Below are 25,385 nucleotides of genomic sequence, written 5' to 3'. Positions count from 1 at the left end.
AGAAAAAATTAGTGAGATTACCTTATATTTTATTATCTGAATTGCTTTAGAGTGTTATTTTTCTTCTCTTCGATACCAGACAGCCATTCCTAAAGTGTTCCTGCCCCAGGAATACATTTCAAGATAATTTAGTGTTATATTATTGAAAAGATAGAACCAGTTTCACTATGGCAAATAGTGAGTCTCCACAGACTCTGCCAAGAGCCGTATCAGTGTATTGAAATTACAGTAATACCAAAGAACTGAGACAGGGTGACTACATAGTTCTGGAATTTGAAACTAGTAGTGTATATTTTTAGAACATTTAAAAATATCGTTTCTATCTATATAAAATTTTAGGTAACTTCTCTTGGATCATGATCTTTAAGTATTTAAGGTGTGATTTGTAAATTTAACGTCTTTCTCAAATAAAAGTAGCTTCTGGAGTGACGTTATCATTATTTTTTAATTAATTTTTTTAATTGAGGTGTGATTGGCAAACGTTACACTAGTTTCAGGTGTACAACATAATAATCAACACCTATACACATCACAAAATGACCACCACACCAAGTCCAGTCAACGTTTGTCATTGTACACAGTCACAAAATTTTCTTTCTTCTTGTGATGAAAACCCTCAAGGTTTCCTCTCTTAGCAGCTTTCAAATATGCAGTACAGTATTATTAAATATAGTCGCCATGCTGTACATTAAGTCCCCAGGACTTATTTATTTTATAACTGGAAGTTTGTACCTTTTGACTCTTTCACCCATTTCTCTCAACCCCCACCCCCCACCTCTGGCAACTACCAGTCTGTTCTCTGTATCTATGAGCTGGGTTTGTTTTTCTGTTGTTTTTTTTTTTGTTTTTTTTTTTAAGATTCCACATATAAGTGAGGTCACACGGTATTTATCTTTCTCTGTCTGACTTATTTGGAGTGGCATTATTTTTAAAATAAAGTCTAAGGAGTTGCTTCAGCTCCTCAGAGAACAATTATACTTTCAGAGTAAAAATAATCTTTTTATCCACACTGGTGAAAAAGTAGATTTTTGTTTAAAAATGCTCTTTTTATGTAATTTAAAGGATGAAATAGTATCAGGTGCCTTTTCCATTAGAATCTGGCATTCCTAATATGCTGAAGTCTAGTCACCACCTTCTGATGGAAACCTTTTATTCATTCATTCAACAAATATTTGTTCAGTGCTGGGGAGTCATGGTGTTTAAGACAGATGAAGTCCTTATTCTTTCAGGATTTACATTATATTGAGGAAATAAACAATAAATAAATTAAACACACTCACAGACAAATGTGGTAGACTGACAAGGGCTGAGAGGGCCACATCAGGTGAGAGTGATTTGTGCATGCCTGTGAGGAGACGACATTTGCTTTGAGATTTGTCTGATGAGAAGGGATCAGTTATGCAAAGATATGTGGGAAAAAACTTTCCATGTAGAGGAACCTGGAGGTGCAAGGCCCAAGGCCAGGAATAAGCTTGCCGTGTTAGAGGTTCAGAAATGACAGCCTGGACTGAGTGCAGTGAGCAAGGGGGTGAAGTCACTGAGAAAGGCAGGTGCCGGATCATGCAAGGCCACAATAAAGAGCTTTAATTGTATTTTCAGTCATGAGAAACAGAAGGCTTCATGTAAGCTGGTTATATAATCTCTGTGTTTTACATATTTTTAAAAGATCACTTTGGTTGCTATATGGAGAATGCATTGAAGAATTAAGAAACTGGAAGGGACGGATGAAGATCAGTTAGACTATTGCAATAAATCAGACAAGTGATGGTGTTAGTCTACTTGTGATTGTGGGAGTAGAGATGGAGAGGAATGCATGGATTTGGAGATAACAGTTGAGAGTAGAAATGCAAAGGTAGATTAGATATGAGGGTGAAAGAAAACATTGATGACCTAGGTTTGGGTTTGAATAATTGAATGTCTTGTGATATATATTGAGGTTGTGAAGACTGAGGGAAGAAGATTTTTGGGGGGTGAAGGTGATAGGAATTGGTTGTGATCTAGTCATATATAATTTGAGGCATTTATAAATTTAGCTATGTGGAATGTCAAGCCAATTAAGTAAACTTAAATTGCTACAAGTTTTGAAAGGGAAAAATCCATTAATTAAAAAAAAAAAGCACTTGGGGGCCAGCCCTGGTGGCGTAGTGATTAAGTTTGCGTGCTCTGCTTTGACAGCTTGGGGTTCATGGTTTTGGGTTCCAGGCATGGACCTGTGCACTGCTCATCAAGCCATGCTGTAGCGGTGTACCACATACAAAATAGAGGAAGATTGGCACAGATGTTAGTTAGGGCTAATTTTCCTCACCAAAAAAAAAAAAAAAAAGTTACATTCTCCAAAGAATAGGAAAAATTATACTTTGTGTTATAATAGATAATTATTAGTTGATCCTATCTCTTCTAAAATAGCTATTTCCTAGATAAGATTAGGCTTAAGTTTCATAGAAATCTATATTAAGTAGATATTTATTCTTGTAAATTATATTTAGTTTTTATTAAGTAGATATTTACGCTTGTAAATTAGTTATTCGAGTAAGGAATTCCGTTCTTTCATATATAAACAAATGATTCTTTTATCAAAATTAAGATAGAACTTATTTTGGAGACAGTTAATAATATTAAATGGTAGGTAACGTGAAGATGGCTATTTTGATCCTTAGGGATCAGGAATGGCCATATACCCTAGATTAAAGGTTCTTAATCTGGGACTCACTAGTGAAATTTGGTTAGAGGGTGGGTCCATGGACCCCTGAAATTGTCATTGAAAAGTTACATGTAGGGCCCGCCTGGTGGCGCAAGTGGTTAAGTGTGCGCGCTCCACTGCGGGCCCCCTGGGATTCGCCAGTTCAGATCCTGGGTGCACACCGACGCACTGCTTGGCAAGCCATGCTGTGGGGGTGTCCCATATAAAGTGGAGAAAGATGGGCACGGATGTTAGCCCAGGGCCAATCTTCCTCTGCAAAAAAAGAGGAGGATTGGCAGATGTTAGCACAGGGCTGATCTCCTCACAAAAAAAAAAAAAAAAAAGTTACATGTATCAGCACTTTTCTGGGGAGAGGATGAATGGTTTCATCAAATATGACTCAAAAGAATTTAAGAACCATGGCCCTAGATAATAGTTACATAGAATAAATAACAATTTATTATTATTGTTAAGTAATAACAATTGGGAGGAAAAAGTGATTTGGGATACTAAGAATTAAAAAAAACACATATACAGTAATCCTTTTTTATGATAGCATCTCATTTGTGAATTTTTAAAAAACTAATAGTTCATCCCTTGCACATGTTTTTGGTTATACAGATAAATTTAGATGAAGTGAGTTTGGGGGGAACAATTAGTCTCTGAGTGCTGCCCAAGCATTTATAATTTTTTCTTTCTAAAATTATCAAATGACATAATTTTGATCTTGTGCAGAACATAAAATTACTGAGCTTTGTTAATTAATATATTGAAAGACTGTTATATGTTTTCTTGAAATGAAGTAAGAAACTGTTTTCAGAAAATAGTTTTCATTACTTCTTAAGTACCTGACCTAGATGGTCTCCCAGGAAGAATTTTCCTTAGTTTTAATAATGAAATGCGACCTCACTTAGGCAAAAAGTCATCTTCCACCCTCCACCATCCATAATGTTTATCTTGCCAAAACCCTTGAAGAATTTCTTTTATTACCAGTTGCATAGTCTATAAATACTCCATGATTCTTGTTGTTATTGCTGCTATTATCATTTACTATTTTGGCTGACACATGGAGTGATAAATATGGACTGGATTCAGAACCCTGGGTTTAGTATAACTTCTTAAATTAATTGCCTGTTTATTTTACCAGCTGAATAAAAGAGCTATACAACAGTAGTCAGATGACTAGAAGAGGAGTTGAAAGATTTCTTACAGCTCCCTCCATCTTTTTGTCTAGGCAATCCTTAGGTGCCACATGGCCCTCTAGTGGAAGGGTGCTCAGCTGGACCGAGGCAACTGCAGATATTCTCTGGGAGTTGTTCCCCAAGGGATTGCTTTTACTCAGGTAATCTTTATAGTTCGGATTAATTAGCTGGTTCTGACAACTTAGGTGATAGAAGTTTTGAATAGGTAAGGAGATATTTTAAAGTAAATATCCCTTTTTGTGGAAGACTTACCTAGATTAGCCCATTCCTTGTTAAATACTATTGATCTTTTTATTAAAGGATTGGTTGGGCTTTTTGTTGTTGTTGTGTTGTTATAGTTGTTACTATTGCTGGTAGTGATGTGTTTATTTTGTTGTTTGCTTCTTTCTCTTTTTCAGTGTTTTTTTTAAAAAACTGTACTCCATACTTGCTAAATAATCATCCCTCATAAATAATGCACCCCAAGGCTCCTTATTCCTTTATTTTCATTCAGTTTTTTAAAATAAAATTTCAATATCTTTTTCTTTTTTTAAAGTAGTTTTTTGAATATTCATCTATACATTCTTGAAATTTTGGCAAAGAAAATTTTTAATTTCACTTTTCTATTTAAAGAAGTAGATAAATAGTGGAGAATATTAAATAGACTAGAAATGTAGGTGTCTGACTAATTTGCAAAAGGAGAAATAAGATTTTAAATTAATAAAGGCAAAAAGAAACATAGATCTAGAATTGGGGACACTTATTTCTTGTTTCTTACTTCTTTTAAAACATTTTAGTTCTGTTCACTTACACTCCGTGGCATTCTTTTTCTTGTGATTAAAGGGAGCTGCAAGTCCATAACTTGCGTTTCACCAGTTTTTGTTACTGCTCTTATTCTCTTTGGAAATTTCTGGATGGGTGAGTGAAGTTAAGATGATCAAGAATGCTAGTCTTGTAGAAGTAGTAGAAGTAGAATTTGACTTTTTTTTCCTTCTCTATTCTCTTCTTCAGACTTGTCATCATTGAAATTAGACTGAGAGATTTCTGGCAATTTGATACTATAGCAGGATGTTTTTTAGCAATAGCTATTACTAAAAAACCCTTGAAGAATGTGAAATAACTGATAAACTTAGGGGTAGCCTCTGATCCAGCAGGTGCTAAAATACCTACTTTTTGATTTACTCTCTAGTATAAGTCAAAATGCAAGCAAAAATAGAATCTAGTGAATAAGATGAGTAATACATTTTCTGATTATACCTTGAATGGGAAAGCATAATAAGTAATATGTAATGATTTAGATTCTTTTAGTAATTGACTTTGCCCAATGTAAAAACAATGTTAATGAATGAATAGTGCAGTCAATTTGTTTTTATGGAAGTGCTCTAAAAGTAAAATATTATGCTTTTTCTTTATTTTTAATGTGAATTTCTTCTACTTATATTACAGGGTGAATCAGCACTTGATTTGGCAAAGCAGAGAAAAAATGTGTGGATGATCAACCATTTGCAAGAGGCAAGGCAAGCAAAAGGATATGACAATCCATCTTTCCTTAGAAAGCTGAAAGCTGATAAGGTAATTTTATGACTGAAGATTTTCAATATATAGTCTTTTTAAGTAAGATTCATAGGCATACTTTCTTAGCATGAGTATTTACAGCCTTTAATTTTGGCATTGGCCGGTATAATTTTTAAAATATCATTTCATTCAGTATAAAATGAAGGAAGATAGCAAAGTTTCTCAGGGCTCTGCCTGCTTAATTGATGGCCTATTTGTATTATCTGATAATTAAGAAAGATGGGTAAATCTCCATAGGCTACTGACATAAATGTTAGTTCATTGATTCAGCTGGCCTTCGTTAAGTAATGGAGATATCATAAAAGTCTTTCCTGTTTAAGTGCATTTTTTAGTATGGTAATAAATGGTGAAAAATCTTAGTCCTAATACACATCTTTTTTAACTACGCAACTCTAGCTCTAATTAATTTAAGCTTTCCATTCTTATGCGATGTGTTGTAACTTTTTTTAGAGAGAGAAACGTATATTCTTTCTCTATAGAAAGCCCGTTTTAGATCTTCCATATACCTTCAATTTTAAACTGTCTGACTGTTGGCTCAGTTGCCTAATTGTAATAATATGGTATCACAACTAAGAACATTTCCTCAAAAGAGGAGTCTATATTTCTTAAAAATGGAAAAATTAGCTGACTGACAATTTCTTTATATACCTAAATAATTGACAAGATATTTGCTAACTTGTCAATAATTACAACTTGAATGGCATTAAGACTTGAGTACCATCTTATGTATGTCTTATTCAGGGTGATAGTGGTAATACTGTTTGTTTAAAGTTAACATTGATCTATCTGTTAGACAAAATGACAAATTTTGGATGAAGAGAAATACACTTGAAAGCATACCTCATTTATTTGTGGGAAGTCATACTTCCTTAATGAGCTGAAAAGTCCATTGGTCCATTACTTAGACATCAAAAGAATTAGATTTATAGTTTATAAACTTGCCTATTTTCCATCTCTCAGTTGAGAATGATGAGCAATTTTTGCATGTCATGTTAACTCTCTTGTTTCACTATTAGATATAATATAGAAAATGATTCATTATTTATTTACTTTGATATTGCTCTGTTCTCTAGGAGTTTTTTGCTTCAATTTTTCTCAACAGAGTAAAAAATGGCTAATGTCTCATAATAGCTAGCCTAGTAATAAAAGTGTCTTGTATTACTTTAGAAAGTTCCATAATCTTTATGCTTTCATTTTGTTTAGTGTAAATATTCTAAAGGTTTTTAAAAAATATATAGTCAGATGAAAATGACTTTGTAAATTTTAGATGTTTTTTAATGTATAAAGTTACTTATTATAGCAATAATGAACTGTATATGTGTTTAGATATGATTTCTTTTGAAAAAGAGAGCTTCATTAAAAAGTTTAACAATTTTATTAACATTTATATATTATTGTGATCAGTTTGGGAGTTGAGTATTCCTGCATTTTATTTTTTGAAATTTTTTTTTTTGCATTAGTAGCTTTAAATGTATTACATTTTTTTAAAAGTTTACTAGATAAAAATATATGATGGTTGAGGGCCTTGTAACATTAAGTATTTATAATTATGAAGACCGTTCTTCTCTTTTCATTTCACATTAGAAAAATTTAAATCGTGTACATGACTTGATTTGCTAGTATGAAGTATGTTCTATATTTAAAACTAAGCAAGAAAACAGTGACACCTAGGACTCAATAGTATTTTACTAAAAACAAGTCATCCCAAAATGAAAACAAATATATTTTTGGACAGTGCTAATAGCCAATTAGATATGGAGGGACTCTTGATTTAGAAAACTGTTTTTAAAACTCTTAGATTTTTGAGCTTAGAAGATTTTAGACAGGCAGATTTATGGTTAAATAAGTGTTACTTGGTTAATAATAAGTTAGAGGGAAATCTCTAAATTAGTGTTTCTCAACATTTAAAAACCCATGATCCCTTTGGTAACAGTGGAAATCTCACATATCTTCCTCTTTAATGTTGTTTATTGATTATGGGAAAATGAATCTGGGAAGATGGAGTAGATATACTTTTCCCTATTCCTCCCTGCTAAGTAAAACCGAAAAACCTGGACATTATGTACAAAGCTAATGTAAGAAGACTCTGGAAGATGGAGAGAAGAAAGCAAAGCAGCTAGGGAACTCAGGCCCCAAAGAATGACATGGTGGTGATTTCCCTGCCTGCTCTTTTTTTGCCTCATGTGTCCCAGAAGAGGAACTGACAGATCCAACAAGCCAGAGTCATGAATGGGTGCAGACAGAAGAGGCCCAACAAAAGCCTGATCTCTAGCCCAAGGACCACAAAAGAGGCAGCTTAGCAAGACAGAAACTTTTAAAAAATAACTTTCTACTACAGCTAAACACTACGGAAAAAACTGTGGCTCCACCCTGACTCATACCAGCAAAGGTGTAACTTTACCCTTACCAGGCTGTAATGAGGTTCCCCAACTTCTCTCCCGGGGTGGTGTCAGAGAAGGCCAGGTAGAGAGTTCAGACTTTCACCCCACTGACTGTTGAGGTCCCATCGCCTGCTGTATCAGTGGAAACCACAGAGGAAACAGTAATGAGGCGCTCCTGACCCTCCCAGCCAGGGAGGTATCAATAGAGTTATAGTGGAGAGCTGGAAGTCCCACCTTTGCCTAACAGTAATGGGAAGCCCTCCTCAGCTGTCAGTGGAGGCCAAGTTGGGATCTGGGACTTCCACCCCACCTGGCAGTAATGAGAAGATGCCTCACTCCTCTCCCCCTGCCAAGCTACATCACAGGAATCCTTCTAAAAGGAAAAGTTTAAGTAAAATCCAGTGTCTCCTAATACCCAAAATGTCCAGGTTTCAAACGAAAATCACTCATCATACCAAGAACCAAGAACATCTGAAACTGAACGAAGAGAATCAATAGATGCCAACAACATGATGACAGAGATGTTAGAATCATCTGACAGAAGATTTTAAAGTAGCCATCATAAAAAGCTTCAGTGAGTAATTATGAACATGCTTGAAACAAATAAAAAATAGAGTCTCAGTATAGAAGTAGAAATATAGAAATGGAATACAAAGAAGAACCAAATGGAAATTTTAAAACTGAAAATTACAGTAACCAAAAGAAAAAAAACTCAATGGATGGGCTCAACAGCAGAAATAGAGGGGACAGAGGAAAAAATCAATGACCTTGAAGATAGAACAATAAAAATTACCCATTTTGAATAACAAAAGGAAATAAACTGAAAAAAATAAAATGAACAGAACTTCAGGAACCTGTGGTTATAACAGAATATCTAACATTAATGTGATTGGAGTCCCAGAAGAAGAAGAGAAAGAGGGTGGGGCTGAAAAAGTTATCAAAGATATAATGGCCAAAAACTCCCCAAATTTGGCAAAAGACAAACCTAGTGATTAAGAAGTGGAATGAACCCTAAACAGAAAAAACTCAAAGAAATCCTCACCAAACACATCATGGTCAAACTTCTGGAAACTAAAGACCAAAAAATAAAAAGCCTGAAATCCCCTTACAGATGGGGATAAAACAATTCAAATGATAGCGGATTTCTCATCAGAAACCATAGAGGCCAGAAGGAACTGGCATGTTTTCCAAGTGCCGAATGGAAAGAACTGTGAACCTAGAATCCTATATCCAATGAAAATATCTTTCAGGAATAAAGGAAAAATCAACACATTCTTAGATAAAGGAAAGCTAAGAGAATTTGTCGCCAGCAGACTTACGCTAAAAGAATGGCTAAGAGAAGTTCTCTAAACAGAAAGGAAATGATGACAGAATCTTGAAACATAACATCAGGGTAAGCAAAATTATGGGTAAATATGGTAGACTTTCCTTCTCATCTTATGTCTTCCAAATTATGCTTGACAGTTGAAGCAAGAGTTCTAATACTGTCTGATGTGGCTCTAAATGTACGTAGAGAACGTATTTGAGACACTTTACAGTATAAACAGGGGAGGGCAGAGGGACATAAAGGGAGGTATGGTTTCCACACTTCACTAGAACTGGTAAAATCGATGACACCAGTACACTGTGATATGTTTATATAATGTAATACTTAGGGTAACCACTAAAAAAGATACAGAAATATACTCAAAAACACTATAGGTATAAACCAAAATAGAATTCTAAAAAACTTCCCAGTAACCCACCATAAGGCAGGAAAAAGAAAACAGAAAATCACATAGAAAACAAAATACAAAATTATAGACTTAAACTCTAACATATCAATAATTACATTAAATGTAAATGGTCTAAATATACCAATTAAAAGATAGATATTGGCAGTGTGGATTATAAAATTTGACCCAACTATATGCTGTGTGTAAGAAACTCACTTCACATATAAGAATATCAGCAAGTTGCTTATACAGGCAAGTAGCAGAATGGAAACAATATATGTTACCAAAACCAGACAAAGACGGCACAAAAAAGAAAATTATAGACTAGTCTCCTTCATGGATATAGACTCAAAAATCCTTAACAAATAGAAGGCAGCAATATATAAAAGGAATTATGCATCACGGCCAAATTGGGTTTATTCCGGGGATGCAAGGCTCATTTAATATTAAAAAATTATTCAATGTAATCTACCATATTAACAAAGAAGAAAAAATCTCATGATTATATCAATCAATGCAGAAAAAGCATTTGATAAAGATCAATATCCGTTCATGATAATACTCGCATAAAAATAGGAACAGAAGAGAATTTCCTGAACTTTATAAAGAGCATGTATAAAACCTTCAACTAACATCATACTCAATAGTGAAAGACTGAATGGTTTCCCCCTAAGATCAAGAACAAGGCAAGCATATCCCTCTTACTCCTCTTATTAGCGTAGTGCTGGAAGTTCTAGCTAGTGAATAAAGCAAGAAAAGGAAATTAAAAGGCAAATAAATCAGAAAGGAAAAAATAATAAAATTGTTCCTGTTTGTGGTTGACATTATTGTCTATATAGAAAAATCCCAAGGACTCTATAAAATAAACTCCTAGAACTAATAAATGAGTTCAGGAAGGTCACAGGATATAAGATAAATATGTAAAAATCTATTTTATTTCTGTATACTTGCAATAAACATGTGGACACTGAAATTAAAAACACGGTACTACTTAGTGTCTTAGTATCGCTCAAAAAAAAAATTTAAATAGTTAGGTGTAAATCTAACCAAACAGGTAAAAAAACTTGTATACTAAAAATTTTTAAATGCCAATGAAATAAATCAGAGATGATACAAATACATGGAGAAGCGTACTGTGTTCATGAATTGAAAGACTCAACATAGTGAGTATGTCACTTGTCCCCAAATTGATATATAGATTTAATACAATTAAACAAAAATTCCAGCAAGATTTTTTATCTATAGTACCAATATTATTCTAAAATTTATGTAAAGACAAAAGACCTAGAATAGCTAAAACAATTCTGAAAAAGAGGAATCACTCTACGCAATTTGAAGACCTGCTATAGAGCTACAGGAATCAAGATTGTGTGGTCTTGCTGAAGGAATAAACTGACAGATCAATGGAGGAGAATAGAGAGCCCAGAAATAGAACCACAGAGATATGCCCACTGACTTTTGACAGAAGTGTAAAAGCAATTCAGTGGAGGAAAGATATCCAAATGCCCCAGCATCATTTGTTGAAAAGGCTACGCATAGGCAAAAAACAAAACAACTCAAACCTCACACCGTATGAAAAAATTACCTCAGAATGGTTCACAGGCTTCGATGTGGAGTGTAAAACTATAAAACGTTTAGAAAAAAAGAGAGAAAATCATCAAAATCTAGCGCTAGGCAAAGAGTTACCCTTGATACGAAAAGCATGATCCATAAAGGTAAAAACTGATCAGTTGGACTTAATCAAAATTAAAAATTTTATTTCACAAAAGACGATGTTACTAGGACAAAAAGACAACTACAGACTGGGAGAAAGTATTGGCAAGCCACATATCCAACAAATGACTAGTTTCCAGAATATATAAAGACCTTTCAAAACTCAACAGTGAGAAATCAAACAATCCAATTAGAAAATGGGCTAAAGACAAGAAAAGATAGTTCACCAAAAAAGATATAAAAATGGCAGATAAGCACAGAAAAGATGTTCAACATCATTAGTCATTAGGGAAATGCAAATTAAAACCACAGCGACTTACTATCATACACCTATCAGCATAACTGAAATAAAAAGCTGTGACACCACCAAATGCTGGTGAGGGTACAGAGAGACTAGATTACTCATCCATTGCTGGTAGGAATGTAAAACAGTACAGTACCCTAGAGAACAGTTGGCAGTTCCTTTTAAAAAACTTAGCATGCAATTACCACACAGCCCAGAAACTGCACTCTTAGGCATTTATCCCAGAGAAATGAAATTTTATGTTCACACACAAAACGTTTGTAGCAGCTTTATTCATATAATAGCCCCAAACTGGAAATAATCCCAAAGTCCTTCAATGGGTGAATGGTTAAGCAAACTGTGGTACGTTCATACCATGGAATATTGTTCACCAGTAAAAGAAAATGAACTAATGGTGCATGCAGTAACCTGGATGAAACTCCAGATAATTACATTGAGTGAAAAAGCCAATCCTATGAAAGTACATACCGTATAATTCCATTTGTATAAAATTCTTGAGATGACAAATAAAATTATAGAAATGTAGAACAGATTGGTGGTTGCTAGAGGTTACTAGGGGAGTGGGAATAGGGTAGGGAGGAAGTTGCTATAAAAGGCCAACATAAGGAATTCTTGCAGTGATGGAAATACTGTGTATCTTCACTGTGTAAATATCAGTATCCTGGTTGTGATATTGTACTACTGTTTTGCAAGATTTTAACAATTGGGGGAACCTGGGTAAAGGATATTTGAGATCTGTCTGTGTTATTTATTACAACTGCATGTGGATCTACAGTTATTTCAAAATAAAAAGTTTAATCAAAAAATTGATTACTGAATTATAGAGTCGATGTGGTTGATATATAGGTATTCACTATAAAATTCTTTCAAATTTACTGTATATAGTCGGCCCTCCATATCTGCAGGTTCCAAATCCATGGATTCAATCAACCTCGGATAGAAAGGCCTACAATAGTTGCATCTGTACTGAACATGTACAGACTCTTTTCTCGTCATTATTCCCTAAACAGTACAGTATAACAAGTATTTACATACCATTTATATTGTATTAGGAATTATATGTAATGTAGAGCTAATTTAAAGTATACGAGAAGATGTGCATAGGTTATATGCAAATACTGTGCCATTTTGTGTGAGGGACTTGAACATGCCTGGATTTTGGTATCTGCAGGGGTCCTGGAACCAATTCCCTGCAGATACTGAGGGACGACTGTATTTGAGAATTTCCATAATAAAATGTAAGATAAAATAGATCTCTCATATCTGCAGAAGCAGCACATCACCATTACATCTTTATATTATAATATGTATGTTAAATGACAGTTTGAAAAAAAAATCCAGAAATCCCATGCATCGGTATTTATCCAAGTGAAATCAACTTATGTTCACACAAAAACCTGTATACAAATGTTTATAATGGCTTTATTCACAGTTGTCAAAAACTGGAAACAACCCTAATCCCTTAGCTGGGGAATGGGTGAACAAACTGATATATCCTGTAATAGAATACTACTCAGTGTTAAAAAGGAACAAACTACTGATGCACGCAACATGGATGAATGTCAAATGCATTCCTTAAGTGAAAGAGGCCAGACTTAAAAGATTACATTCAGTATGATTCCATTTATATGACATTCCTGCAGAGGAAAAAATATAGGGACAGAAATCAGATTAGTGTTTGTCAGGGGCTGGGACTAGGTCACAGAGTATTTCAGGGCTTGATAGAACTGTTCTGTGTCTTGATTTTAGTGCTGTATACACAACTGTGTATGTTAACCAAAACTCAGAGAACTGTACACAAAAAAGTGAATTTTACTATATGTAATTTGTATATTAATTTTTAATAAAAAATGTGGCCACTGCTGAGGGAAACAAGTGTCTTGACTAATAACAAGCCAAATTACAGATAATTTTAGAAAATACTTTTTCAAATGACACATGTTCACCTTCTCTCCCATCAATATCTACCCTCATCCGTACACTCTCTTCTCCCAGTTATAAATCTTCTCTAACGTCTTGATATAAAATTCACACATACTAAAGATGAAAAAACCAATTAGAAGGCTTAGTTATTTTACTACAGCGTAAAGTTAAACTCTGAAGTTGATATGTTTAATTATTTGTCTAAGTTAAAATTGCAAGTTTAGGTCAGAAAATGAATTACAATGGCTAGTGGGAAAGATGTGGCCATTTATATTAAAAAGTGTTTCACTAGAAGCCAACAGTGAAAGAGGTGGTAAAAAAAGTGTAATATAATGTTAACCTGCAGAAAGGTAAATAATCAATGAGGAAAGTAATATTTACACTCTGAGCTTTGTTAGATCTTAGATAGTTTTATCAACTAAGGTAACTCGAGAGACTTGATAGCTGCCTATAAGTTTGTGAAGGGCTGTTGTGTGGAAGAGGCAATAATAGACTTATTTTGTGTTGCTCTGAGGATACAATTGTGATAGATGTCACAAGGAAGTAGATAGGTTTCATACTTAGAAGTATGGACTTGGTAACAACCAGACGAGTATAAAAATGAAATGGAATGACCTCTGGAATATTAAGCACTCTGCTTTGATATGTGTTCAGAGGCACATAATCTCCATTCTGTGGGGTCTAGTACCCTGTAGATTGTTTGATTTTATTCTCTTTCTCATTTTAAGGTTTTAATATACTGTTTGTATGTGTCATTCAAAATGTTTTCTCCAGGCTAAGCATCCTCAGGTTTCCTTCTCTGATACAGTTCTTAGACCATCAGTCATTCTTGTTGTCCTTTTCTCTCTAGTTATCAGTGCCCATGGTAAAATAGGGTGGTATTTGTCATGAACTGTTTTCTAGCCTGCCCACGTGTTAGCAGGTGGTACTTGCTATCTTTTATATCTGACTATCTAGACCCACTCTTATAGCTTCTGTTCTCATTTTCCACAATTTTAACCAAGTACTTTTAAATAGTTTGTTTAATGCCTGTCTCTAGAAGATAGAGACCACACCTTGAATAGTACACACATAGTGTGTAGGCACATTTGAATGAATGAATGAATGAATTTCACCCTCTGTTGCATGTTTTCACAAAGGTAACAGTGGTTCATACTGAGGTTGCTTGGAACGTGGAAAAGCTTCTAATTTTTTTTTTTCTCTACAGGAATTTCGGCAGAAAGTAATGCTCGGAACTCCTTTCTTAGTTATTTGGCTGGTTGGGTTTATAGCAGACCTAAATATTGATTCTTGGCTCATTAAAGGGCTAATGTATGGTGGTGTTTGGGCTACAGTACAATTTCTTTCAAAGTAAGTGTGTTGTTTTTAATTATATTTTTAACTGTACATGAAAGAATATAATTTGGACCCTGCTATATAAAATTAATGTTTTGTATGTTTAGAACATTGACTTTATGTAACATGTTTGGTCTTAATTTAATGTTAAAGAATTTTGGCAAATTTATATGTGAAATCTTTTAAAATTTTAACATTGTTGTTAAAATGATTGTAAAGGTGCTTTCAGTGACGAAGTCTAGCATCTAATTTTTAAGGCTAAAATATTTTTAAAACATTTCAGTAGATGTGTACTTGAGTTTGTTGAACTCTAAATGTAATATACATATTGCTTATTTCCGGGTAATTATAATGCTTGGGCTTATCTTTCCATAGGAATTATATTTTCTTTGGTCGTAGGCAATATGCAAGAAAGAGGTTTGATTTTAGTAGAGGGTAGAGTCTAAGCATATCAAGTAGGCTCAGTTTTTTAAAAAAGTTTTCTCCTCTCTCTTTTTTCTTTAAACATTGTGATCATTCCCTTTTCTTCCTATCCTTAGATTTCCACCTAATTTCCATTCCTTTAGTACCTTGTTTTCACCTGATTTTCAAAAAAAAAACTTCTGAAAATAATTCACCCAGAGATGAGAGTGACTTGTAATACACTAATGTGTTAACTCCCAGAAAGGGGCTTAATTCTAGGTAATTAATCTCAATTTTAGTGTTTATAGGAGCTCCAATGGCTTTTATAAATAGAAAATCACCAAGACTTTCTATTCAGCCTACGTGAATGGTTGATCTTGCTTGTTATTTATTTTTTTTGTGAGGAAGATCAGCACTGAGCTAACATCTGATGCCAATCCTCCTCTTTTTGCTGAGGAAGATTGGCCCTGAGCTAACATCCGTGCCCGTCTTCCTCTACTTTATATGGGATGCGGCCACAGCATGGCTCTACAAGCAGTGCGTCGGTGCGTGCCCAGGATCCGAACTGGTGAACCCTGGGCCGCTGCAGCGGAGCATGCACTTAACCGCTTGCACCACCGGGCCAGCCCCGATCTTGCTTATTTTTAATAACATTTATTAATATTTATTTTTCTTAAATACTGTAAGTAGTGATGTTCAGTTCCACTAAATTAGCCAGTTCATTGTATTTGAAAAGATGTGCCGAAAGCTTAATGGAAATGTGTAGGTAAGGAGAAATGATGAAACAGAGAAAAATTTGAGGATTGCTTTGCACTCATGTGTCAAAATTATAATGTCTTTGGTCAATAATATGCTGAATGTTAGAGTTACTACACACAGTCATGTATTGCTTAACGACAGGGATACTTTCTGAGAAATGCGTCGTTAGGCAATTTCGTTGTTGTGTGAACATCATAGGATGTACTTAGACAAACCTAGATGGTATAGCCCACTATACACCTAGCTATGTGGTATGAATCTTGTGGGCCCACTGTTATATATATGTGGTCTGTTGTTGACCGAAATGTCGTTATGAGGCACATGACTGTATACTAAAGTGACGTATTGAGTTAAAAGAATAGGAATACCCTGAAATTCTGAAGTTGAAAAGTAAATGGAATATAATTTTAACTCTTGGTGAATTAAAAGGAGCTTCAGAATCTTGCTGAGTCATTCAGCTGTTAACTTATTGTTGATTAGTATGAAAACAGTCTTAGTATTTAAGCAGCCTGGACTTGTGGATTTTGGTTAAACCAGAGTTTACTACATAGAATGTGTAATTTTCATTTAGATAAATAAATATTCATTTTTACAATGAAATATAGAGCTCAAATTTTACAAAACTTGTGTTTACAGATCTTTTTTTGATCATTCAATGCATAGTGCACTGCCCCTTGGAATATATTTGGCAACCAAATTCTGGATGTACGTGACATGGTTCTTCTGGTTTTGGAATGATATCCTTTGGTTATAAAGATCATATCTAAAGCAATTTTCGTTTGTTTTTTAAACAAATGTTTAATAATAATTTAACATTAGGACTGAACTACTCAAGATTTGCTACAGTAGAACAGTATTCTTAGAAAAATAAGTGTGAACTAATGTAAATATTGTTTTTAAATGTTTTATATTGAATAGATTGCTTTTGAAAGCTGCTTTTAATAACGTCAATAATAATAGCTACCATTTACTGAGTGTTTAAAGGGCATTTTCTTAAATACTTTGTACTCATTTAATACACATCGTATATTTTAGTATTGTTATCTCCATTTTATTGATGAAAAAATTTAAACTTAAATAGGTTGAGGTATTATCTTTGCTCAGGGCCACATAGCTAGTTTCTGGTAAAGCTGGGAAAGACATATGTACTTGTTTGATTCTATAGCACATATCCCAAACCTTTCTACTAAACTGTGATTTTCATGTTTTAGTATCAAACTATTTTTTCTAAATATTTCTTAATTTCACAACTTGTTATTTTGCTGTAGTAGGTAACAGTTAATTTTCTCTTTTGCTTCATGAAAAGCATATAATGCTGTATCTTCAAATATTTACTAACTTTAGCAAATTGTTTCAATGTAATATACTTTTAAAAAGTAGTATAATTTGAAATTGTAAATGTGTGTGTGTGCATGTGTGTGTATCAAAGAAATAAGGCCAATGTCAACTTTTGATATTATTAACATAGATCAATCAGTTGGACAGTTTGATTTATTATAATAAAGGCTAATATTTCATAAGTGTCTGTTAATCATTTTTCAAAACATTACTATAATGTATATAAAATAATGTTTTAAATGGCATGCAGTTATCGATGACTTGTAATTGTTCTGAACAATTTTAATTAATACATGGTTTCACTTCACAGTCTTGCGTGTTATAATACTGTATTCTTTTTGTTAAGTTGTTTTGTATTTTAATTGAACAAAATATGCTTATTTTTTTTTGAGAACAAGGCACAGAATTGTAGCTGCACTTGTAATTCTTTTATTTTTACAGCTTTATATGATTACTTTCAGAATTATTTTAAAATAATTTCTTAACATAAGTATCTATTGAAATTTTTCCATGTTGTGGTTTTCACTAGCTCGTTCTGGCTTAGTGTTATACTTTGACATAAAATTGTTGCTCAGGGATTTATTGAGCATTAGAATTGTCTTATTGGGACATTTAGTGTGAGTAAAACAGATCTGCTTGTTTTTATTACCTCATCTATTTTAGATTTATAAAAAGTACTGACCTCTGAAGTGACTTTAGTATTCCAGACATATTTTCTAACTTTGTTTCCTAAATTGGACAGTAAATTTTATGTTCAAGAAAAAAAGTCAGATTCACATCTCAAAATAATTTTAGACTGTTGCTGTTCTCTTAATCTGTTATGCATGTAAGTGGAGAAAAGCAGAAAAGTTAGTAGATTACCAAATAATGAAAATTTTATGCCAGAGAGTTTTATATAGTATAATTTGAATTTTTTCCTTTTTCTTTTCTTTATTTGGAGAGAGTGTAAAATAGCTATGCAAGTTTCCGAAGCGGAGAAGTTGAGAATGTGAGAGGTAGATCTTGAAGGGAAGGGTAGAACAGTCAAGTCTATTTAACTTGCCTTATTTGAATAATTCTGCCTTTCAAATAGATTGGCATATAATTCATTTTTTAAATGTACGGAGTAAATTGCCTGTGTTAATTTTCAAATAAAAATTGTAGTATGAGAATCCTAAGTTTTATACTTGTGCATAAGGGAAGGATGATCATAGCACTGTCTCAGAATTCTTGAAAGGATGAATATAATAGAGCTTAAGACATACCTGACACGTAAAAAGTACTAAATAAGTGCTTGTTATTATTTATGCATGACTTTTAAATCTAATTAAGTTTGTGTCCAAATGGACTTTAAATATGCATTTATAGTTTTTTATTTGAATGTTTGTGTATGTGTGTATGATGCTCATGGAATGTGGAATGAAATCACAAATAAGGTTAAATTCTGATTATCCAAAAAAAACTTGATACTTCTCTATGTTATAAAAGAACCATCTATCTAGGCCCTGTATGATTTCAGAGCTACATTTTTTGTTTTTAGTATTAAATTTCTGAGACCAGAGAGTGGAGCAGAAAGGCAACAGAAAAGAGCCCAGAATAATTTACAATGGCAGCACAGAGGATGTCAGACAGGAAAGAGCTATGAGGTTCCTGATACAAGGTAATGACTAAGGTACAGAGATAAAACGGCAGCAGCTGTCAGGGACTACCTCTCTTGCTGACCTCAGCCTCTTTGTTGTTGCTTCTACCACTTGCCTCCTGCAACTCATGATTACATATCCTTAATTAAAGCTGGTTAACACTAGTTTTGAAAAATAGAATTAGAGTCATTTTTCATTGTTCACAGTAGTTATGTTATATAGTCTCTGGAAACACTGACTTACCAAATACTGAACCCATTGCTCGCAGGGGAAGAAGAAGGTTAATTCCTGCAAGCTTCTGATCACAACATTTTTGTCAACCAGTCAGTTCATAACCTTGTTTTATGTGTTTCTGTTTAAACACCAAATTTAATATTTATTGTTGATCATTAACATCAAACTCATGGCCAACAGCACTATAACCCATGCCTGAGCAAAGCATGTCTGATGCACACATTTTCTTTGTCATCAGTCTTCTTGCCCTTACGAACATTAGACAGCGCTTCAGCACTACACTTGTCGGTCATTTTAAAAAGCAAAATCATCAACAAAAAGCGCAAAAATGCGAAAAATGTGGCACTAAATAAATCACAGAAAGAACACTTATTTACAATATGAGAGTTGAAACAAGAAGGCAGAGTATCACCTTGTCAACTCAGCTGGGAATGTGTGGGACGGGTGATTCGTATTTTTTGCCACTTTGCGAGTGTCCACGAATGACTGAAAAGGACTGTGAGTGTTGATTGTGGGGTGACAAATAAATTGTAGTGAGTCGGCGTGAGGATCAACTGTATGAACTTTTAGTTTTTCATAATAGGATATCCACTTTAATAAGTATTTTTATGGTGGTGATGAATTTTATATTGATATAAACTTTTAATAAATAAGTTCTTACTCTTTTCTAGTGTTCATTAAATTATTATCACCCCATATATACTTTACATTAATTCAGTGCTTTTTTGTTTATAGCTGTTTCAGATATATTATTTTACTTGGTTCTCAGAACAATTCTTTGAGACTAAAAAAACAAACCACAGAAATCATAATGCTGTTTTTTAACTGATGGAAAATTGAGGTTCAGGGAAGTTGTATGTCTTGCTCAGAGTCACATAGGTGATTATCAAGGGTCTGGTGTAGAACCCAGCTTTTTGACCTGATACAGTGTATCTTCAAATGTCCTTATATTATACTCGGAACATGATTTGAAGTTCGTAAACCCTTCTGGAAAGCAATTTGGCAACCTGTAGAAAGAGCTTTAAATCTCTCTTAATGATCTCTTAATCATTCATAAGTAAATAATCAGAGATATGATCAAAGATTTATTTACTAGGATGTTTGTCATGGCACTATTATAATAGGGAAAAAATGGAAATAACATAAATATCCAACCTGAATAGGGGGAGAGTTCTATCAGTTACACTACATATGGTGTGGGATAAAATAGCCATTAAAATGCTTTTCTAAGACTTAATGATATGGGCTAATACTTAGAATATAATAAGCAGAAACATCCTAAATTATATTTACAGCATGATTCTAATTTTAAAATGCAAAAAGCTGCAAGTGAGTACATGTAATTTTAGCTGTGGTTATCTCTGAGTGTTAGATTCATGAGTGATTTTATTTTGTTTCTCATCCTTTTATGTATTTGAAAATTTTGTTTATTGACTATGCTTCGTTTATAATAATCAACTCTAAAATTCACTGTCATAGCCAGGATAGTCAACTGTGGTTGGCACCACTTTTGAAATATTAATGGTAGGTTATTAGAAATTTTATGTCTAAAAATAGTTTTTCAATCAGATTTTAAGTTAAATAAAGTTTTTAAACTAAAGATAGATATGAAGAACTTCTAGAGCCCTGGATGATTACATATATAAAAATGAAGAGAGTACAGAATTATAATTTTCATCATTCTCTTCTATGCATTTTCCTTTTAACCATTTTTTTCTATAGTTTACTCTTAGGACTCCTTCAGTTTACTGTGTATTTTTCCTAGTTTCCTTCTAATATTCTCTAAGCTTTTTAATGCCTATCTTCAAGTACCCAATCACCACCTTCTGTGAATTCCAAAAATATTGCTATAAATATTCTTGTATATCTTTTTTTTGTGCACATGTGCAAAAGTTTCTCTGAAGTCATTAAAGATACTCTCTTATTTATCGTGTGTATTTGACTACTGTGTATAAGGAATGATGTGAGGGGAGGGGTCAGTATCTTTTTTGCTTATTAGAGAAGTCGTTGCTCCAGCATACCCTTTCCTCATTCAGTTGCAGTATCAGCCTTGATATACCTGGCTTACGAACAGCCACCTTTTCCCTGGGTCCTCACATGGCAAGGAGAGAGCAAGAGAGATCTCTCTCTCTCCTTTCGTTCATAGGGTCACAGGCTTGTCAGATTAGCGTCCTACCCTTATGACCTCATTTAGCCTTAATTGCTTCCTAAGGACCTTATCTCCGGATACAGTCACGTTAGAGGTTAGGGCTTCAACGTATGAATTTGGTAGGGGACACGATTTAGTCCAGAGCAGAAGACCTGGGTGGGATTGATGAGAATTCTGACTTTGTCTTCTCATCTACGTCTTTCATACTAACTATACAGGTGGAGGCAGGATTAAGGACTACCCCAGGCAGCCTGCCTCACCAGAATCTTCTTTCCTGGACATCCAGCTTGAACTTTACGGTATAATGTGGCTTGTCCCCTTTCCAAAGTTGTTCTGGTATTTTGTGGGGCAGTTGGTTTGTTTGATTTACTGTTTTTGGTTCATTTTTTTGGGTATTATGATAAATTAGAGCTGCATTTCACAGCAGGCATGAAAATAACATCCAAGTAGATTAGAAAGTTAGATGTAAAAAATGATTCTATAAGCATTTAAAAACACTGATGACAAATACTTCTTTCGTCTCTAATTGGAGGACGGTTTAAGCATAAAAGCATAAATATAAATTAAGACAATAAAATAATGCCTCTTTTGCCTCTAAAATTGGCAACATTTTATTCTTTACTCAATGCTAATGCAAGCAATATGTGTTGCTAGTGGGGTTATAAATTGGTATCTCCTTCTGGAAATAATCTGACAGTATAAAAATATATATCAGGCCTTAAAAATGTTCATACCCAAAGATACTAAGCACTTCGAGGAAGCAGAATAGCATTGATAATAAGAGCCTGGGTCTTAATATCAGTTCCACCTCTAATTCACTCTGTAACCTTGGATTGTTTAATTAACCTCTGCCTCAGTTTTGTGATCTGTAAAGTGGGGATAGCGGTGGGGTTTATCATCGGGTTCTTGTGCAGCTTGACTGGCACGTAATTGGTGATTAATAAGTTATTTATTTTATTAATGTTAATAAAAACACTATGATCTCAATTATGATAAAAAATGCACAGTGCCAAAAATAAAAGAAGTTATCTCTGGGTGGCGTTATTGTTTTTGTCTTTATACTTTTTAGTATTTTTTAATTTTCATCAGGAATAAAGGTGGTTTTAAACCTTTACAGAAAAACAACCATGCTATTTTGCCTATTTCAGTTAAATTTTTAAAATTAACTGATCTGCACCTATTGCTCAAGCTAATTTCAAACTACCATTTGAAGATATCTAATCTCTTTACCTTTGAAGGACAAGCAAAGAAATTCTTTAAGTTCATCTGATATTTAATTCCTAAATAAGTCCCTTTGAAATCTGTAGTTATTTATTGAGCTGATAGTTAGCCCCTTACAAATTTAATCCAGACCGTAAGAACCTGACCTATTATTTATGTTAGCACCTTTTTGAAACTGTTATGGTAAGTAAAGGTACCACCCCTAAAAAAATGCCATGGTTCGGCATTCTTTGCACATACATGTACTCAGCTTTATACTCGAGACTTTTAGCTATTGGAACAGCTGAAAATTGGACTTCTTGTTTATTCTGTGCTGGTTATATCAGTGGATTTTGTGGAATAAGGATGGTGGAAGTGGGGAGAAAATAAAGGAAGGGAGAAAGAGAAATCACTTGTATATGGCAGGTGATAATAACTACTCTATATCTCCTTCCTTTTTTCTCCTCTATTTTAAGTGGTGGTTTAGTGTTTTGGTATTTACCAAACAAATATATGATCATTTCATTCAAGAAGCCGTTCTTTTTATCTTTGCTTCATGAGAAATGTAAATGATGTGTATATGTGATAATGTCAAAAAATCTTACAAAATTCTTGTATGATACTTGTACCTACATAAAATCTTGAAAATAAAGTATCCCAGATATTTTGTCTGGAACTCTGTTGCTCTAGCAACATTGCTTGATTTTTCCTAGTGTTATTTAAAATAGTCTTGATTCTTCACTTCTATTTATAAATGCCTAGTACATTTGTTATATTTTCATTAGGTAGGAAAATGTGAACATAGAAACTATTTTTATTTTAAGCAAGTTTATATATATCTTTTCTAAAATTAAAATCAACTTGAATGTGTTCAAAAAAGGCAATGGAGAGAATTTAAAAGCAATCTTTAAAATATATGGGTATGATATCTGAAGTGTTTAGTAGATATATAAAGATTTTAATGCATATAGATAAAGTAATATGTTAATAACTTTGAACATGAGAAGTCCCTTCATTTTTGTCAAAAGAAATAATCATTTAAAAATAGTGTATTCACTGAGTTTTTAATGTATTCACTGATTTTTAAAAAGTGTTAGATAAGCCTAACCTACATGATTTACAGTTTGTAAAGAAGTAATTATTTTTAATTTTTACATTTAGTTATGAACATAATGGAGAAATGTATCTATTTTGATGTCATAGGTAAACCAGCTTGTATTTTGTTTGATTGGTTGGTGTGTTTTTTTTTTGTGGTAAAATTTTGTGGATTATGAGTTTATGTATGATAGTAACTCATTTATCATCGCTTCGTTATATTCCTTGACTTTAGGCACATCTCAACTTTTTATTTATCCATCTTCCATTCCTTGCCAATAGTGTTGCACTTTTCTACAATTTTGGAAAATCTTGGAAATCAGATCCAGGGATTATTAAAGCTACAGAAGAACAAAAGAAAAAGGTAGCAAGATAGAATCTAACTAGTCACATGTTTAACTGACAAATTAGCAGTATTTATAGCAGATAGAGTACAAAGGAAGAAACTCTTAGAATGTGAAGAAGTTTCAAACCAAACTGAGATTATGTGTAGTTGGTGCTCACCCTTGGTGCTCTTGTGATCCTGTCCTTACACTTCCATGACATTTTATAATTTCATGTTTCTCTCCTTTGTAAGGCTACTGTGATTGCTTTGAGGAACAAATACAGTATTTTAAACATCTCTATAAAGCCTCAGCATTCACTAAATGTTTGCTGAAATATAGTATAAACTTGAAGGCCAATAAATTGGTTGACAATGCAGATATATTGTTCCAATAACTGAAATATTTGTGTATATGATCCAGGGAACCCCTCGTCTATAAGCCAGGTACTTAGGAAACCAAATTTATAATCTAAGTAAATGAACAAAAGATTTTATTATTTTGAGCTGAAAACATGGGTTAATTAAAGATGAACATCGTGTTTATTGATTCATATTGATGGCACAGTAGTTGGTAGACATTGTTCCGTTTTGAATAAAATATCTCTATGTTTTTAATTCACAGACAATAGTTGAACTTGCAGAGACAGGAAGTCTGGACCTCAGTATATTCTGCAGTACCTGTTTGGTAGTATTTTTTCTTTATTCTTCCCTCTCTCCTCTTCTCCTAGCCGTGGCGGAGCTTAGAGGGTGTGGGGAACAAGGAGAACAGTTTCTTTCACTGAGCACATTTCATGCCCCCCAAAAGTGCCTTTGAGACCATGGGACAAGAGGACAGGTGGTAAAATGATGTCTCCTTCCCAATCTGCTTATTCCCCTGAGGTAGCCCTTGGCTGCGCTTCAAATTCAGAGGTGCCATTCATTCATATTCATTCTTTCTCTATTTTTCTCTTTTAAAATGCAACTCAACAAATAAAAAACGAAGTAATAAAGTTTTTAAAATCAGAGGTTTACTATGATTCCCTAATGTATTGTTTTCCTAATTACATTTTAAGAAAATTTATTCTTAGTATTTAAAAGTCACAGTGGGAAAATCCATTATATAACTTTTAAGACAACATGGCCTCTAAACTGGTTCAATTTGAGTAGTATCTGCCTGTGTTAGAGAGTTTATGCAACTTTGGGCACTATTTTATCATTGATATTAAAAGTTGTCATCTTCAGGTCATAGATAAAGATATAATATGAAATTAAATAACATTTACTTATGGAATCAGATATAGTAATATTGACATTGTTTATTTTATTATTATAGACATCAAATTTCTATAGAATAATGCTGTTTTGTGTTTTTATTTTCTGCTTAAGTTTTATAATTAGCTCTTGTGAAAAATGTGTAGACTGCCACAGTGGTTAAACCATGTTTTCCTACATGGAAACTGAAATATCCCCAAATCGTA

The 25,385-nt window shown here is 33.5% G+C and overlaps 1 protein-coding gene across 3 annotated transcripts in view; it reads left to right on the top strand.

Moving 5' to 3' along the window:
- The window catches only part of ZDHHC17 (zDHHC palmitoyltransferase 17), a 121,035-nt gene that overhangs the window by 49,847 nt on the left and 45,803 nt on the right, over positions 1-25,385 (top strand). For 2 of the 3 annotated variants that reach the window (XM_087449159.1, XM_087449161.1), the window contains exons 8-12: positions 5,308-5,433; positions 14,680-14,822; positions 16,605-16,707; positions 23,845-23,967; positions 24,551-24,613. In XM_087449159.1, the coding sequence (XP_087305285.1) occupies positions 5,308-5,433; positions 14,680-14,822; positions 16,605-16,707; positions 23,845-23,967; positions 24,551-24,613 (558 nt within the window). The remainder of the gene's footprint in view (positions 1-5,307; positions 5,434-14,679; positions 14,823-16,604; positions 16,708-23,844; positions 23,968-24,550; positions 24,614-25,385) is intronic. The other variant, XM_087449160.1, reaches the window with a different exon arrangement.

Source organism: Ceratotherium simum, chromosome 25 (assembly GCF_057802395.1).
Source record: "Ceratotherium simum simum isolate JZ-2026a chromosome 25, ASM5780239v1, whole genome shotgun sequence".
NCBI lineage: Eukaryota > Metazoa > Chordata > Mammalia > Perissodactyla > Rhinocerotidae > Ceratotherium > Ceratotherium simum.
This window is presented reverse-complemented; position numbering and strand designations above follow the sequence as displayed.